General features: G+C 40.7%; 1 protein-coding gene across 1 annotated transcript; it reads right to left on the reverse strand.

The window, feature by feature from the left end:
- Positions 1 to 1,268: 1,268 nt before the first annotated feature.
- wdr43 (WD repeat domain 43) lies at positions 1,269 to 19,026 on the reverse strand. The gene is made up of 18 exons (XM_062440885.1): positions 18,806 to 19,026; positions 17,839 to 17,973; positions 17,479 to 17,600; positions 15,198 to 15,318; positions 14,866 to 14,984; positions 14,621 to 14,723; positions 14,197 to 14,261; positions 11,896 to 12,055; positions 11,606 to 11,692; positions 11,324 to 11,449; positions 10,399 to 10,548; positions 9,877 to 9,963; positions 9,534 to 9,565; positions 9,327 to 9,390; positions 6,117 to 6,230; positions 4,420 to 4,489; positions 2,508 to 2,566; positions 1,269 to 2,333 (listed from the first exon to the last, which is right to left on the reverse strand). The coding sequence occupies exons 1-18, from the start codon at positions 19,010 to 19,012 to the stop codon at positions 2,196 to 2,198; spliced, it is 1,959 nt and encodes a 652-aa protein (XP_062296869.1). The 5' UTR covers positions 19,013 to 19,026; the 3' UTR covers positions 1,269 to 2,195.

A 19,026-nucleotide genomic window follows, 5' to 3' on the forward strand; every position in this document is an offset into this window, starting at 1 on the left:
ATAGCAACACTTTTGGGTTTTTTTAAGCACATTTGAAACGTTGCTTTTAGTCAAAGCGATCAAACCTCTGTCACAGCGGGAGTTATTGGAAACCGACCTTTTTTCACAGCAGACCTTTCGGAACTCCTGACGGTAATGATGGTGCACTGCCAGGTGAAGTGTTCCATTTAATCCAGCCTCTGCGCACAATTAACGTTATTGATCACTCCTGTGTTTCCTGCTGTGATTAGTCATAGCAGGAAAAAAAAAAAACAACCCACAACGGATTCACACTTTGCTAAATTATGTCTGATTGATCCCAGAAACCTCAGAAAAGCAAGAAATTACCTTTGTATTGTAGTGAAGCACACTTCAGGTAATGATTGTGTTGACCTGACTATTACTGACCTTTTTGCACAGAGGATATTTTGACTTGTCCAGGCAGAAAAAGCACAGCTGGAACTAGTCACTAATGACACACACACACAAAAGCATAATGCAGCTATTAAAGTCATTCATTGCAGCTGCGCTTCTCCTGCTAAAACATACCAAAATACAATTTAAAAGTAGGGTAGAGGTCATTTTAACAAAGCAAACATTTCAAACCACCTACCAGCTCTCCTTCTTACTTACAGCTATGAAACACACAACCATAGCAAAGATTTAAATCTCGAAGGGAGTCTACCGACGGTGTGATCCAAGACACTCAGATTAAGCTTGAAGAGGGTTGGGCGAAATGAAGATATATACTGTGAGATAATCTTAAATTTGTCATCCTTTTTACTACGTCTGGTTATATTAGGCCGTTTAGTGTAGTGTTGCAAATCAATGAGCGGGACTTCTTTATGGTAACATGGTGTTTTTATGATCTTTGCATCAATTAAATTAAGTACTTTTATTTATCATCAGGTATAAGGCAAAATCTTACATTCCTGTCTAGTTTATTTTATACTTTACCGGTTTCTCAGTTGATGTTTCAGATGATTTATAAAAACATACCATGCTAGGTTTTATACATACCTAGCTTGAACTATAGACTAGCATGACCCCCCCCCCCCCCCCCGGTGTAAATCACAATGTAAACACTGCTTTTCAAATAGCCTGTCAAAGCAGAAAGAGCACTGTATAGAGCACCAGCTCTTAAGTGTGTGGCTTTAACATTTCTCCCTCCTCCAACCCCACCAGACACAGTAAACCATTTTCAAAACCCATTTATTCACCTATTCGAGCACAAGTTCACATTTTTTCTTTTTCTTTTTCTCAGTTTGCCCCCCCCCCCTCCTCCTGTGAGTGTGGGTTAAAGGCAGTAGATGTCAGGTCATACCCAGAAACTAAATGCACAAAAAAAGAGAAAGGAACACAGTTAAAACAAATGTGGGAATTAAAAAAACTAAGAAAAAAACTCATCCAGGAGACTCTTTATAGGAGTTAGTTTAATCCCAAGAATTTCTGGGAGAGGAGGAAGGGAAAAGGGAATAGATGTAGAGGGAAGAGCCCGTACAAACACTTCACTGTACATACAGATTTACATTGTTTGTGTGTGTGTGTAGGGGGGCATGATGTATGGTTTTGTATTCTGTACAACCAACAGCTGGAAGAGGGGGGGGCGCATCCCAACTCCAACCCTGCACCAACCTTCATGAACAAAAACAGAAAACACGTTCCAGATGGCCATACATGGTCGGTTAGAATCAACCAATCGGTGACAAGAGAGCTGTCTCTTCTACTGTTAAGCAGGACAAAACAATATACTGTAATATATTTGTAATGTGCTATTTAATATTATACAATGACATCCATTTGGAATGCAGACGGCAGTGTAGGCCGACTGGAACGTCACCTGATCATTTATTCAGTCTATTTCAACTCAAACTGGTCAGGCGGTGGAGCTGGGGTGCACGATGAACTGACAGAAGCAGACTGAGAAGAACTTGCATTATTTCATTTCATTTCGCCCTTCTTCCCGTTATGTTGCATCTGTTCGTCAGATGGCGGGAGGGAGACGGTGGAGGCGTGACATCTCTGTGTCGTGACGAGGCGGGGGAGAGGAGAGGAGAGGGGTGGGCGCCCGACGACATGTGTCCCTTAATTTTTGTAAAACCGCACTTTGTTCTCGTAATAAAATCAAAAAGCGTGAAAATAAAATGAAAGTATATATAACTCTTTCAGGTCCTTTTTTTTTTGGAGTTTGATTGATGTTTCCTCCTCCTTCGTTCTCATTCTTCTTCGCTCTCGTTTTCGTGATCCATGTCTTCTTCCCCATTTGCTTTGGAATCTGTTCTGCTGTCGGGATCCTCCTCCTCCTCCTCATCATCCTTCTTGTCTTCTTCCATCGTCTCCTCCTCTTCCCAATTCTGAGGATTAAAAAAAAAGAAAGAAAGAAAAAAAGAACATCTTAGTGCCAAGTTTGTCTTTTCCTAAGAAAAATGGAATATAATTCTGCCAGCTCTTCTACAGCATCAGTGCTGCTGACGTCTTTTGACACTTGGAGGACGTCTTCCTCTCCGGCCGGTTTCATCACTACTTACATCAGAGTCCTCGTCGGGAAGACCTTCATCACCGGAGGCCTCGTCTTCATCAGACGATTCTGTAAAAGGGGCAAGAGAGAGAGCGGGCGGGGGGGGGACACAACACCGTCAGACGATTTCATCACATCCAGACACAGGTGAAGAGAAAAAGTCTAGAGAAAGACTTGTGTGCTTCCTCTTTGCTTATAAATGTGATGCAGAGGGGTGGCATGTATTTGCATTTCAATACCATAGTGGCACGGCTTAGTTATGACAACAATACAGTGTGTGGTGCAGGAGGAGGAGGAATGTCAATATGATTTGCTGAGACTATCTGCTCCATTAGGTCAGCCAGGCACCATCTGCTGTAAACAGTGACCAGTGGACCTTTATAGAGAAATGACTAAATATTACAGCACTGTCTGTCATAACTGTAAAAACACTTGCATATTATATATCATAGAGCTTATAGAGTGGGCACACACACTTGAAAAACACAAGACAACGTTTTTTTCATTATCCTAACAGCCTTGGGGGAGTGGACATTTGTTATTTCTTGACCACAGTTATAAATGACATGATTCAGGCTAATTGTCATTAAAAGCTCATTTCACTAACAATAACATGCTGGTTAACATGTTTGCACATCTGCTGAGAAGAATGAAGCACCAGGAATACAAAGCAGAGCCTGTTACTGTTATTGCTACATATTCCCATCATTCCAGCAGTCCCTCTGAATAATAAATTATGTTTAGAGTTTTGCTCCATACTGAAAAAAACCCACATTTTATAAAAGCAGTATTACAACATGTACTGAGTCAAACCGGCACCATTATCTGCAGCACCTCTGGGTGACTGCTGTGCGTTCACAGATCTAATGGTGTATTCACATTTATTTCTGAAGCGCTAATTATTCCGGCTGATGCTACAGAATGGTTAATTAATCTGTAAGTGATTAATGTACCCGTGCAGGCACCAGTACAATCAGAGGAGTGAAAGACTAATTCATCATATCCATTCAAACTGTGCAGACAGTCCACACAACCTGACTAAACTATGATTCACCAACTAGTCCAACAAAACTTATGAGGAAACTTCCTGTTAGAATCCTATGCTGGCTTCCTGATGGACTCATCCACAAACGTCACTGTTCATTGCCTCCTTTTATCAACTTTTTTCTGTTTTGTGTTAACGAACCGTCACATCTGGACTGCTGATGGGGTTAATGGAACTCAAAAAGAGCAGCTTTATTATTTCATGAAAGCCTATTTTTCTGCATGGTTCAATAAAGCGTTTTATACTGTACGGTAATGAGAAATGAGAGTGAACAGAGTGGGGCCTTGTTCCGCTCAAAGGGGAGGTTCTGAACACTGCTGGTCAGGTTGCCAGGCAACAGGAGTCATGTTTGCGTGCGGTGCATTGCCAAGAGTGGGCATGAGCATGATGGGGCAAATGTTTGCCTTTATAAATCTTCACCGATTCAGCGCATTCTTCACGGAGCGTCCCCAAATGATTTAATGGGCATTGACGGGATAATGAATGCAAGTCTAAATAAAAGAGAGGAAACAATAGTGTAGTCGGGCAGAGATTTCAGCAGAGCATCGGTGGGACCTGTTGCACTGCCGCAGCTTTGAGGAGTCACTCCAGACGCTCACACGTCTGAAGTGCTCTGCTGATAAATTGGAGGCTGAAACAAGATTATATTTTTATTCCTGACAGCTGCCGCTCGCACTTCACCGCTTTCAAATCATCACTGGGACTGAAAGTATGGCCAAGGTTATGATGCTACACCTGAGATTTCAAGGGCTTTACCAATTGTGGTGCCACCAAAGAAGAATGTTTTCAGTGAGGTTTTTTAAGGGTGAGAGGAGGTGGGAAATGGAAGATTAGGACTGAACATAACAGGGAAGCAATCGGAAGAGCAAACGCTTACCCTCTTCATACACCAACTTAGCTGCATGGTCAACATCTGTAATTGTGTTGCTGCTGTCACTTGTCGCCACCTAGTGGTAAAAGAGGGAGATGCGTGTTAGAGGTTCAAACTGCACACAGCAGCATCCTTTTTTCAGATCATGACAGGTCAGTTTGGCAAATAATTAAAAACATCTTCCAATTGAACCTTACAGCTCAATCTGATACATTGAAGGTCAGTCTTGTATTAAAAGTAGAATAACCAAAGCTTGTGTGTCTACATCTGTTCATCAGCCCAGTCCTCAAGGCTCAGTTTCTCTATTCAACCCTATTGTTGTGCACCTGATGAAATTAGGGGCTATATGTTTTCATGACACTGTGGATTCAATTGAAATAAGCTGTGTGCAAAATCTCTGATCTAAATTCAACACCAGAGCACATTACAGACGGATGAATAAAGATCACGTAAAGATGCTTTCTGAACGGAGATGCACCCAACCGTGACCTCACTGCTGCTAAATAAATGCCAATTACAAGACTGGCAGAGTAATGCGTAACATTCATGCAGCAGGCTGAAATCATTCTGAAATAACAAACAATTGACATCTGTGTCTGAATTTAATACATGTATGATTTCAACACACAGCCTATAGGAAACTAAGAGTGTCTGTTCACAAGCCATTGCCTGCTGTCCTCTCATGTTTATAGGACAAGTGTATGAGGACTGGGTGGGAAAGCAGATGTTACTTGAGGTTAAAAATGAATATTTAAATAATTTAAAATGAACCGTGTTTATGTCCAAACATACTATAAACATGTATTTATTATTTATTCATTACAGACAGTTTCTCCACACATGATAAGCTGTATAACATACAGCAGCTTGTCTCCTGGATGTTCAGGTCTTGTACAAACACTGAACTGCTGAATCATTTTTGCAATGGCAGACATGCACAAAACCGCTCACTGCCCTTTACTAATAAATAGATAATGTATACTATAAACTGCAGATACCACACAAGGGTCATTTATCATCCTGTATCAGGATCTTGACAACATTGTGTTTGATAATACATTTTCCACAAAGTTTTCCACAGTTCCTGATTTACATGCACAAAAACACAACCAACCTCTCTGGTCACAGCTGATGTTCTGGGTGGGGTTGGGTACCCTTCTAATTTGAACTATACTGGTATCTGTAATGTGGTACTAGTACCCAAAGCTACCTTTTCTGGTACTACCCTCTTTCTATAACATCAAATACATATTTTGTTATTACAGGGAGTCCACATGTAAATGTATGGATATCCGTATTTTATGTGGGATTAGCATGCTAGGCTAACAGTGTCAGCTGTATGACCTATAACTATGCTATGATGCCTTTCAGAGCTCACAAACACTGTCAATACACCTGTCACTTTCCAAGCATGGTGCTGCTGAACTGGAAAACCTGCAGCTACACCATTTTATACAGTCTATGGGCTAACTTACAGACAGCACAGCTATGCTAACAACGCTAGCCATGCTAACTAGCTGCTAGCCATCATGCAGGCTGGTAAAATGGATCTGTGTCTCTTGAGTTTGGAGGATGTTTCAGGACATTTTAATACCATTATCAGCAAACACATCTAAGCAATCCATACCAGTCAACACCCACCTGTAACAGTTGTTTAAAACACTTAAGGCATAGAATCTGTGTGTATTTCTGTCCATGCTTACCTGTGTCATTAGGAGATACAGTTTTCCATGCAGCTTTGTTAGCTTGTGGAACATCTTCACTCTGCTCTCAATCATGTGATAGAGCACTCCCAGCTGGGTAACCAGGTCTGGCAGCTGTTGGATACACAGATGGATCAGTTGATGGTAGCAAACAGAAAAGACACAAACAAAGTACCACTCTATTTACAGACCTCAGCAGAGACCTTATACTACAGCTTTCACTGAGGCTCCACATTAACTTTTTGAGGGGCTTGTCCTTTGAACAAGTAAATTTACCTTTCGCTTGTCCAGGCACAAAAGTCACCTGTCCAGATAAAAATGTCACAGTACAGAAGCTAAAACGCTTGTGTTTCACTGGGACTTTAATTAAGGCTGCTCAATTAAACGAAATTTGATCGTGATTACGATTTAAGGGCCAAACGATCTCAAAACTAATAAAATCAGGGGGAAACGATTTTTAATAATAATAATGAGATAGCGCACAATAACAAAGGTTTCATTTTGAAAAGCTTAGACCGGAAGCCACCGGAAGCCGCCGCAGCTCCGTTAGTTTGACAGAAGCTGAAACACAAGGCGAAATGTTTTAACTGTTGATAAAAGTGCACATTTTCTAGCCTGCGTCCGACAATGCTGAGTTTACTGACTAATTATTAAAAACCAGGATGTGTTGTGTGAACTATCATCATCTTAACCCGCTCGGCCAGCACTAATATTCCCGCACATTTTCTGCTGTGTGTTGCGTTAAGCGGCAGATTGGAAAGAAAATTAATTAAGCCGAATGGATAAGAAATGTCCAATTAATGCAGCATGTTTCTAAAGTTTAAAAAACATCGTTTTAATAATCGTGATTTAAATTTTGACACAAATAATCATGATTATGATTTTTTCCATAATCGAGCAGCACTAAGTTTAATGCTGTTGTTCAACATCTGACACATTTCCAAATTGAGAGAAACAAAAAATGAGATTCCTGGTTTTAGTTCAGTTATAAAATATAATTGCTAACAGTCAAGCACACTAGGAGGTAGAGTAGGTTGTACCAGCATATGGCTCAAATGCCTCGTTGCATGACACATTTTCTTCATAAAACGTGTGCTCCACTCACAGTTACAAAGACTGGAGGAATAAATGCAGTGTAGGGGTGCTGAGTATAACTTTGGTGAGACTCAGCTGCCACCTTTTTATCCATTCTGTGTTTGAGAATAGCTGATCCACCAATCACTTCACCTTGGTGAGCCTAGTCAGGTTAGGCCAGCGATGTCCAAACTATTCCATAAAGGTCCATGTGGCTGAAGATTTCATTTCAACCAGGCTTGACTCAATTAAATCAACAGTGTGTTCTGTGCCTGATTGGTTGGAACAAAAACCTGCAGGCACATGGCCCTTTATGGACTAGTTTGGACATGCCTGGGTAAGGCTAACCCACTGTTGCTAACTTTGGGGCAGGTGCCAAGCAGGATTTGGGAACTTGTTTGGAACTTGGTCTTGAAGAGTTGTAGCATTAACTGACAAATAGCCTAAACTGAAAACACACTGCACGATGCTTAACCTCATACTCTCTGCTCCAGTCAATAGTCTTACCCTCACACACCCACACACTACCTCCACACTGAGCTGTTTCTCTCTGAGTTAGACTATCATTGAAACACACACAAAAAAAGCATTTATTTCAAATCAATATTCTGAATGTATTCTTTGAACTAAATAAGCGAGTACTGAGTGGAACATCACATTTAGACACACTATTGTTTTTTTTGGTTTGGCTTAAACTTCTACTTGCCCTACAAAAAAATCCATTTGTCCCGGATGAGTCCAGCGCTGTTTCATATAATATATACATGAGGCTAGACTGGTGTATATATTAGCACACTCTACATATAATACTGTCGTGGGTGGAATACAATGGTTATACAGAAGGTCACCAACAAGTTCCAGTTTTCTCCGGTTAAGATCAATATCAACAGCAAATGTGAATGTTTGTGTGTGACCTCAGAGGAAATGTAAATACTGAGGGCAAAGGTCAAACATTCCCTAAAATCTCCCCAAGGTTTCTTGTATTAGCTGCAGGGATAAATGAGCGTTAAGCTGCTGTTTGTCGAGATTTTGGTGTTAGTCACACAAACAGACAGAAGGTCTGATACAGTCATAATCTCTGCCATGTGCGGTGGAGGTAATGACTGCAAATTAAAGTCAGAATTAAATATGAATGCTGGAGGACGTGTGCACAGGCTGCCGTGTGGTGTGCGGGGGAAATCACAATATGACCTGTTTGGGCTGTGGAGAGCAGAAGGCAACACAGTACATGCTAAACCTCACTCCAGCCTGTGTTATTTCTGTTTAACAGCTGTCTCCCCCTCTCATACAGGCAGGAGACTGGAAGATGCTTTCCATTTCATTCATTTATTAACTTAATGCAGTTGATAAAGTTGATTTGGTAAAGCTGTTTATATGATTATATTGGACGGACGCTGTTACAGCATTAATTCTAATGCATCTCACCTCATACACAGTCAAATGGTTTGGTAATTACTGTGTAAAGGTGCACTGGTGTTATCAGGCCATTTAATGAAGGTAAATAGAGTAAGCAGCCGTGTGTAATGGTGCTGAGCTCTGGCAAGGTACTTCTCAGATGTTGAGGATTTATTGACATAACAGTATAAGGTCCTGATCAGACAGTGTCTGTTTAAGCAGCTGGGTGGCTTTTTGTTATTGTTTTCAATGAGAGTGAAGCTTTTGGCTCGCTGCTTTTACATTGCTGAGCACCTTGTGTTTTTTGCAGGAGCACACTGAATGCGTCAAGTTGAACAAAAACTTCAACTCAGAGCAGAAAGACTTGTTACATTAGTGATGCAACTAAAACTCATGGTGATGACATCGAGTGGAGACAATCAGACTGACCTGGGACAAATTAGAGCCAGAGCTTTATGACTTTACCATCTGCAGTTACCATGATCTCAACAGATCACAGCAGGCCTGGTGTGAGTTTACTTCACAGCATAAATAACAGTAAGGATAGGGACAGGTGCTTCAGAGGTTGCCTAGCAACAAAAATGCAGCAATATGCTCTTTTTTTAAATTGTGGGTTTCAACAAAAAAGGCAGCGCTTGAGTTCTGCAACCTGTAAAAGGCACTCTGTCTGATGGGGGCCTGAAGCAGCTAGAGTCATATGAGCAGTACAGGCAGAATGTATTGTTGGTTAAGTACACTCACCGAAGCCAGGTATGATGTGTGGTGCATGAGCACAGCTTTGAGCCATCGTACCATTAGAACGGCCCTGTAGGTAGGAAAACCAGTATGAGAAATTGTTGTTTTCATCATGTGAAAAGCAGCTGTATTAGTGACAGCGTGATGTGTACAACCACTGTGAACTTAAGCCAATTAAATGCTTAAAAGTTGATCTTTGGAGCGGTCACTTACGTAAAAGGGTGCCCTTGGAGCCTCTTTGTGACCTACAGAGAGAGATAAGAGGTTGATTAAAAACTGCAGCAAATCTTTGAACAGACTTAACTGACAAATCCTGATAGTGTGACAAAACATCTGGACAGGTTAATGCAGCTTCAAACTGCCACAGAAGAACATGCAGTGTTTTTTTAATCATGTGTTTCTAGAGCATGAAAGACAACACTCCACACTCCTTATTTGGAAGATCTTGGCTCCAAACAGTAAAAATGGCGCCAACCATAAGCTGGCTACAAACCCAATAGGTGACATCACACCCTGCTATGTCAACCTTTATATACATTCTATGGTTGACACTTACCTCTTCTACCAATGGTAAAACAGCAGGGAGGGGTAACCGAGCAACCGTTTTCTTTATCACCATGTCTTTGCGAGTCTGGAAAACTTTCTGTAAGACCGAAAGGAAAACACATGTAGCTAAAAACATCTGACACATTTAAAGAACAAGTTAACACCAACATGAGCTGGACATTCAGGATAGATGTGGATCAATTTAAATCCAGCTTCTCCAATGTAAATATTTTCTGCTATATTTAGTCTTCTATGAGTGTAAATTGAATCTTTGGGTTGTAAACTGTTAGTTTGTACAAAATGACATTGGAAGATATCTTGGGTTTGAGAAACAATGATTGACATTTGCCACCATTTTGTGGACCAAACAACTAATTGAGAAATGTTGTCATTATATCCACATTACTGATGACCATGTATCAAAAAGCACCAATAATGATCCCAACAATATTGTCACCATATTAATATTTAGGTATTTGGTCAAACATATTGCGATACTTGATTTGGTCTACTTTAAAGTAAAGTGACTTACATTTAGTATGTTGGTATCATTGCTCTCCAGCCCCTGCACCAGCAGCACCGCAAAGTTGTCAGTCTGTAAAGAGGGCTTCCCTTTAGGAGCTCCCTTCTCAGAGGAGACTGTAGACAGGTCGATTTCACCTAGTCGCTCTGCTATAGACATCTGCAGGGGAACAGAATAACATCAGTTTAACAGGAATTGGATAAATTCAGCATGTGAGCATACTGTATAGTGATGAACCGATCCCTGGCCTTAGGGTATTAACCGATATGAGTACTGATCTAATACCAGAGTTTAATAAGCTGCATGCTTCACTGTGTGGAAGAAGTCAGGCTTTATTTAAACACTGCTTTCCTAACCTTTTGAAAGAAAATGAAACAAATAAATGCATGGATACAAATTTACTGATTTGTTATCTATTAGAATAATGGTATCTGATACCAGATGAACCTTATGTCACCATTACTCAATCCAGCTATTAGAGTTCATATCAGACTGATATCCAATATCAGTATCAGTGCATCTCTAATACTGTATCAACCAATCTTGCTTACATTAAATATCATTACCACTTCAGTCAAAATTCAACACGTACAGTCAAAATTCAACACAGTTCTCATAATTAAAAGGAGTCTGCTATGTAAATGGAACGTGGAAAAGTTTTACAATTTCCTCCAGAACAAACTGTTCAATCAACAGAATAATAAAAAAAAACTGTCAGATGAAAGTTGTCAATATAAACTGACAGACCATTAGAAAAGAACTAAGAAATCAACTATTGAAACAGTATTGAACTCATGTAGACATCCTTTTATGTTCCTAGTCAAGGTTTACTTTGAATAGAAACAGCATATCTCTCAACACACAATCAACATCCACTAGTTGACTGTGATTGGTGAGGAGAAGCATAAGATGAAGTGAGCAACACTCTACATACCTCTTTAGACTCTGTATCTTTTTTTCTTTTCTCTGATGCCTGTGCGGTTCCCTTCACTGGGGCTTGATGCCCGGGAAGTCCCGGGGCCAACACTTTGGTTTTGGCATTGACAATAGGGGTTTTCACCTGGAACGGAACATAAAATTCATCATTTTCAACTCCTGTCATTTAGCGTGCACGTGAAGTGGCAGATCAAATCATACTGCAAGTGTCATGGTGAATGAAATGAAGTCATGCAGCATCCATCATCCTCTGGGCTCAATGTGAAGGGTTGATAGTCACCTTGGAAACAGCGGTTTCCATGGAAAGGGACAGGCTGGTCTGAACATCGCGGGTCAAACAGATGTGTCTCTCTGCTGTGTTGAGCTCCTGTACACATGGGAGAGAACAGGGGGGAACAGGTCAACGAGGAATCTTAACAACACTGTTTTAAAGACCAGTAATGAAACTACATTATCACAACATTATCTTCTTATTTAACCAATCACCAAAATGTAATTATCATGGAAACTACACAACAAACTTTTACACTATATTGTTGTACAGTTATTGGACCCTCTCCGTGCACTCACCACTTTCTCCATCACAGGCTGGAGGTGGTTGCCGTAAGCCAGCAGCACGGTCCGTGTGTCAGCTGTGAGGGCGGCCGCCAGCAGGGGGATTGGCACCGGGGAGTCCTTCGTGTCTGACATCTGCACTGTACACGAGGGGGAGAGGGGCTTCTTACAGGGCCTGTGGGGGACACATGTTTAGACCAGACATGAGCACAGCAAGTATGAAAAGAAAAACAAATTTGACTTTACATTGCGAGATTTATTATTCAACAACAGGATCTGGAATCACTGCAGGGAGCAGACGTGAGTATTCCTTCATTAGCTGGAGGTGTAATGCTCCCTAACAGCCATTAGGGGGCAAACATACTAACAGAGTGAATTAATTGCTAAGGTGATATGCATTATAAACTACACCTGTTTTACAGTTTCTTTATTAGTGGTTACACACATTTATACATACTGAGCTCACTTTTTCACAGTCAGCACAGCAGCAGACTATGTGGACTAAACTGTGCATCACTTTTTATTTCTTTGACACAAAATATATCTTTTAAATTTCATGAATCGTTTTCTCACTCAAACTTCACCACCAGCAAAACTCTGTACACACAGTCTATTCTGCACTTTTCCATATTTTTTAAATAACATAAATTTAAATTCAAAACCACACATAATACAAAATGGCTGTTACACGCTACTGCATCTACATTTAAACACTGAAATGGTACAAACAGCGATTACCCAGGTCATCATGTCATCTTTATACAACAGCATATCATTTGGAGTAATTTTCTAAGTAACATGGATCCAGCCAGACACCAGAAAGGTCCTCAACCCCAAAAAAGAACGATTCCACAGAGGTGGAAGGTTTATGACCACCATCTGTATCATATACTGTAAGGTAGCCCAATCCATGCAATGAGGAAGCACAAGAGCTGAACAATTAATCCAAATGTTATAGAAACCACTGCAACTTTGAGCGGTAAATGCAATATTTGTTAAAAGGTGAACTGTGTCAAACGACCATTTTAATTTAAATATTGGTGTGCTGAGATGTTCTACAGACTTATGAAAACAGCTTCACAAAAATCACACCACGTTTTCAATGAAAATTAGAAGAACGAATCAATAAACAAATCATATCGAAATCGCAATACCAGTCAAAATAATCACAAATAGACATTTTTCCTAGCAGGTACCTTTCTTTTTGTCGTAATGGAATCTAAGTTTATGAATAAAAGATGAAATGCAGTGTTTCCCCTAGAAATGTTTGTAGCAGCGGTGCTGTGTGTTGGTAAACTAGCAACACTAGGGGGGTCCGGGGGTATGCTCCCCCGGAAGAACATTTTGAAAAATAATAGGGCTGCAACAAACTATTATTTTGATAATCGATTAATCAGTTGATTATTTTTTCGATGAATCGGATAAAACATTTTTCAATTTCCACCCCTTCATTCAAAAACAAAACATTATTTCAAATTGACATTGCAAAAAAGTGCTCAAACATGTTGCTGCTTGGACGTCCCTGAATTGTTAAAGTAATATTAAATTATAAATAATAATTTAAACAAAACAACTAAATGTTAATGTCTGATAGCTTTAACAAAATAACATACACATGTATGCTACACAAAAAGAGGTATTGTCTGTAAATAAAAGATAAAATAATAATAATGGTTTATTTTTGTAGTTACCAGATTTACTTTTACCATCATTAGGCTACCGTACATAGCTACTAGCTGTTGCTCTCCTCATCTCCTACTACTGACTGAGATCTGAGCAGGTAGAAGCTGTTAGTTCACTAACTATAACCAGGGAGCACACTGCAACAAGGTTAATGATCCACACAGTGACATTATATCATTGATATGACACGCAAAAGCAAAAGCAAACCGATCGTTTTTTGTGCTTCGTGCCGACCTCGGCATGATGCAGCACACACTTTCTAGTTGCATGTAGTGTGAACTGCTCCTACACTTTAGAAAATGTCGGTGCAACATAGTTAACATCACGTTACTTCAAGCACAGTCATTTTTGCAGCGCCGCTGCTGAATGTACATAGGGGAAACACTGAAATGTAATTGGCTCAGTGTGGACAAACTCAAAATCAAATCTTATTTTGTGTGGTTTTTCCTCTGTGTGAAGCACTTTGGATCAACTACGTTGTGTTTAAAGTGCTATATAAATAAAGTTGAAGTTAAAGAGTGACAAGATCAACTTTCTTGAACAGCAGGAAGCAAACGCATCGTGCTCGAGGATTGTTTTTCCTCGCACTTCACGCTGTCATACTGTTGAGTAGTTTACAGTTTAAGGCCTTACCCATTTAAAAAGTGCTCAAAGAGATGCAGCTGCCCATCTTTACACACCACTGCCAGCCTCACCGCCTGTGCCAGAGGAAAAAAGCATACACACAGAAATTTGCATATGGTAAATAGGTAATATAAAAACAGGAAGTATGTCTGTAGAACTCTAACATAACTGCACCACAGGGAGAAATATTTTAGCAGAGCTTTAACCATATGTTAAAAATCCAAAATTCTCTCCAAAAAACACATCCACAGTGACGAACACTCTTTTAGTCATTTCCACACAATGAAGTCACTCATACTGGGTTTAACAGGGTGTTTGCCAGTGCTGGCACAGTTTTATTCACACTTCTGTCCATGTCAGCACAGACTGCAGTTGATTCATAAGGTGTAACTGACATTTCAGCATAAGTACAGACGACGTTAATCTCTCTGACCTCTTCCTTGCTGTTGGATGTGACGAGGTCGATGTGCTGAGGCTCATCCGTCAGAGTGAAGGACACCACTGAGTTCTTGTCCTTTCCGTCTTCTCGAACTTGCCTGTAGTGAAGGAGACGACTCTATCAGTTATCACGAGCCGGACAACAGTGGGACACACGATTTACACTGTATGACATTTCCTGACACACCGCTGACGATGAGGACGAGCTTTGGCTGATCTCGCCGCCGTCTTTGTACTCACCATACGCTGAGAAGTCGATCGTGCGCGGCGCCCGACAGGAAATAAAGGCCGTTGCTGTCGGGGGGTCGGGTGGTGGCGAAGCGCAGGGTCGTCACGGCTGTGGAGTGGCCTGTGAATTTCTAGAGAGAAAGAGAGAAACAACAAAGGGCGAGACAGTTCAGTCAATTCTGCTCTAAAGAAAGGAAAGGTCAGAGCCACTTTTGACTGCTTTATAACCTTGACTGCATGTGTCAGCTCCAGCTTACTGTAACTATGATACGACAACTGCATTTAACGGTAAAGCGTCTTTCTCGGTCGTCTATAAAAGTGAATATGGAGACAACGAGACTCACCCTGTAGACCTCCTTAGTATCCAAGTCCCACATCTTGATGACCTGTCCGGCTGAGAGCAGCAGCTTGCCGTCGGGGCTCACGCACAGACTGGTCACAGCTGCACGGTCCGCCTTCCACTTACTGTGTCAGAAACAGAGACAAGCAATCATAGTCAGTGCATGTATTCATCTATTTCTCCATTATTTTGAGATGCGAGCAGGCCTTCCTGTGTCGCTTTTGACACCTCAGCATTTTCCCGCTGCTGTATCCGAGCGAGGAGCTGAGATTTTCTTCGACGGCCTCTGACACGTGAAAGCAGCAGTTAAGTGGATGTAGAGCGCAAATGGGCTTTAGTGACCGTCGCGTGAGGATTCATGGCGACGTTATCTGTCGTTATTGTGTTGCTACTGAAGCAGTCGGCACAGAGACGGTGCTCGGGATGAGATACGGCGATACTTAATGTGTGATGGGATAACCTTCAATGATAAAGCTTGCTGGTGTATTTCAGTGCTTTGAGCCAAGTATTAGCTCTTGACTTCTTTGGTAAAGCCAGCTACTTAGAGGCATTAACTAACACCCACATTGTGACTTTTTACACTATCAGTGTCTCTTTCATTTTAGGGAGCAGTGGAGGCATAAGACACCAATTTTGGAAGGTACCAACATGCTGTGTAAAGGTTACAACAAATCAATTTTTAAAGAGATGTAATCTTACAACATTTCAATCTTTTTTGGAGCTTGCTATAAGTGTTTGAGTTTGAGAAGTGAAGGTTTAACAGAGGAGAAAGTTTAGAGGAGCAGTGTAAGTTGGTCGCTGATATCTTAACTTATTCAAAACCATGAATAAAGTAAGACATCCTTTGTTTCTTAAGCAAACCAGATATCCCTGTGTGCCTGAAAATGTAAACATGATAAATAACTTATGGCACTCTGTTCTGCAGAACAGACTTAATGTAAATGTCTCCCGGTCTGTATAAATACCAGCCAGTTTGGGATTTTACTGGAAAGATTTTTCAACCACTGCTTCTTTCAGAGGGATGATTTTTTCTCCGTCACTTCACCTCAATTCAACTCCATGTAGGACTTTAAACTTTTACAAGCACTCAACTTTTACTCCAATTATCTTTATTTAAATTTACTCATGATTATTGTCTTGTTTAACCTCAGCTTTGGCTCTAATTGAAAGCCTGGCGCACTGGTTAGGAGTTTTTAATAATCAGTGCAGGTTCAGTGCTGACACACATAAAGCAGCCAGATGTTCTAATCAAACATGTCTTCAGGTTAAAAAGGCTGCTTTGCTTCTATTGCAGCAGCATTTTGTGGATGGACGACTCCAAAGTGCTGCAGTTGTTTAAAAGCCGCCTGCAGGCTTTTATAGTGGTCCACATTTAGGATGAGCAGAGGCCTCCCAAATCCAGACCAACATTACTCTTCTGAATAATATACAAAGATACAGTATCTGTGGTTGATGAAGTTCATTGAAGTCTCCACTGCCGTCAAAAGAAATGACACTTTATAATTTAAAAAGAAAAGGCTGTGTTACAGAATCAGCTGAATGTAGTTTAAATCATCCTCTAGTAATTAATTTGATTATGAGACAAGATACTTAAAGATGTGTCTCAGCTCATTAGAGGACGACACTAGATTTTTACAAGTGGGAAATGTCGAGGCAAACTTCTCAGTCAGTCACTGTTGTCACCCTGACAGTCTACTGAGAGCTGAAGTTGGTTAACAGCTATGAAAGAACAATGTAGAAGCTTCTCATTTATAGCTGACTGCTGCTTCTACCTGTTATAATATCAGCTGCAGCTAATTGATGCTAATTCATGCCAAAATTGTAAAAAACTTGAACTGACGTGTGACTAACAGTTTGTGGAAGCTGGTGTCTCTACTTCTGTCTTTCTGATTGAGAAGACACATCACTCTGTAACACTAAAATATAACTGAATGGACAGTTTATTTTGTACTGTAAAATTACAGTCAACTGTAAGAGGCATAAGATGATGCTTGATCCTGGAAGCAACGCCTCCACAGAGTGAGACAGATGAAACTGATCATCTTCACACTTACTGCTTTACAGAGAGATAAACTGAAAAACTGACTTAGTTTTCATCCACATATGATCTGGCTGTATTTGGATATAACATGTTTCTTTTTAATAAGTCATACATTCAAATCATACCAATGGAACTGAAATGTGTTGCGGTTTTAATCAAGAGGCACTCCTGAATTCTTTCCTATATTCATTTTTTTTTTAAAAGAAAAAAACATTGTTCCTCCAATAATAAAGTAGACACTGACCTCCGCGTCTTGCCTGTCTGCAGGTCCCACTCTACAATGTTTGTGTCATCTGAGCCACTGTATAATAAACTGTCTTCGGGGTGCCACTGGACACAGTTCACTCCTCCACTATGGCCTCCATCCTGACAGAGACACAAAAGCATAGAGTTAACAGTGGTCAACAAATGACACCATTATCAGTCGCTTAGAGGGTGCACACACTCATTTTCATATGCAAATTCAGCTCATAGTTACAGATTCTACAAACTCATCTCTCTTTTTTGTAACATTTCACAGTTAAGTTAAACTTTTAGCATCTCACATCATAACACATCTATAGGACACGGTCCAACAAATCAGTGTTATAAATCTCTAACTCACCAGGGTACAGTGCAGTGCTCCCTTAGCTGTACTGTAGATGAGCACAGTACCCGCTGCTGTGCCCATTGCCAACAGGTCTGCCTTCTCCTCCACCTGCACTGCCTCCGATTTCCTCTTCTTCCTCTGAGGCCCCTCCTGAAACACACATTTATGACTTTTAACACAGGTATAACACAGATAGGACATGCCTGGCACAAATGGAAGCTATACATTTCCTTTTATCACAATGTTCATTAAACCACTGAGAAGTTAAGTATTTTAGACTAGTACAATAACAGCTAATAAAAACTATGCTGTCTTTGAATAACTGCTACTAAATGATGTTTTACTGAATCTGACAAAAAAAAACTGAACATAATTAAATTATAAAATATCATGAACAGACGAAACCACTCTGTATTATAGTGTGTTCAACTCTTGTCATAATTTTAGACGCATGTTCTGCTTTTACACTGATGAATTGTGTTACTGTAGCTTCTTGCATCTCTACAGTGATTCTAAACTTTTTTTTTAGGCTTTTCTCAACGTGTCATGGTGGCACACGCTCCTGAAGCTTTAGTGAACTTACATAATGACTTTATTTCTAATGTCGACTTTCTAAAAAAAACACTACCACATTATCGTGCCACTTTAATTCCGGTAACTGTTTTTAAAAGTTCTTTTGACGTTGAAGCACTAAATGAAGACACTATCCGTATTTTCTGCGGACTACCATGTGGGACTAACATGTGCGTCCTGCGCAGCTGTTGAAAGCTAACTAGCGGCTAACGCTGCTTTACAAGTGAGGGTCGGATATATGAAAGTGTCCGTTTGAACACACAGCACAGCTCTGCCAGCCTTCTGTACACTGTTTATTGTCTTTACTGACATGTCTCTTGTTCCAGCGTGTAAACTTTTGTGAGAAGTCCACCCCAGACAGATTGTTGAGGCCTCACTAGCCCACCTAGCTAACAGCAGCCCCACGTACCTTGACTGTTCGGCATGGTCCCCACGATATGCAGCTACAAGTAGCACTCAAATGGGCTGAAGGCACATATTCCTGGTGAAGTGTTTTACTGTCTGTGTTCCAAATGCGAAGTCTGCCATCCTGGGCACACAACGCTAAGTACTGTCGTGATTTGGGTGAAAAAACGCAGGGGAGCTGCAGCGAAGTGCTGCCACTATCGGCCGCCATTTCTACAGCGCTGC

Source organism: Scomber scombrus, chromosome 19 (assembly GCF_963691925.1).
Source record: "Scomber scombrus chromosome 19, fScoSco1.1, whole genome shotgun sequence".
In the NCBI taxonomy this organism is placed as follows: domain Eukaryota; kingdom Metazoa; phylum Chordata; class Actinopteri; order Scombriformes; family Scombridae; genus Scomber; species Scomber scombrus.

Bases quoted from the DNA above. Each gene is read 5' to 3' on its own strand.
- wdr43 (XM_062440885.1), bottom strand. From the start codon at position 19,012: ATGGCGGCCGATAGTGGCAGCACTTCGCTGCAGCTCCCCTGCGTTTTT. The intron at 11,450-11,605 runs GTGACTATCAAC...GTTCCGTTCCAG, and splicing joins TGGAAACCGCTGTTTCCAAG to GTGAAAACCCCTATTGTCAA. The intron at 9,391-9,533 runs GTAAGTGACCGC...TCCTACCTACAG, and splicing joins CTCCAAGGGCACCCTTTTAC to GGCCGTTCTAATGGTACGAT.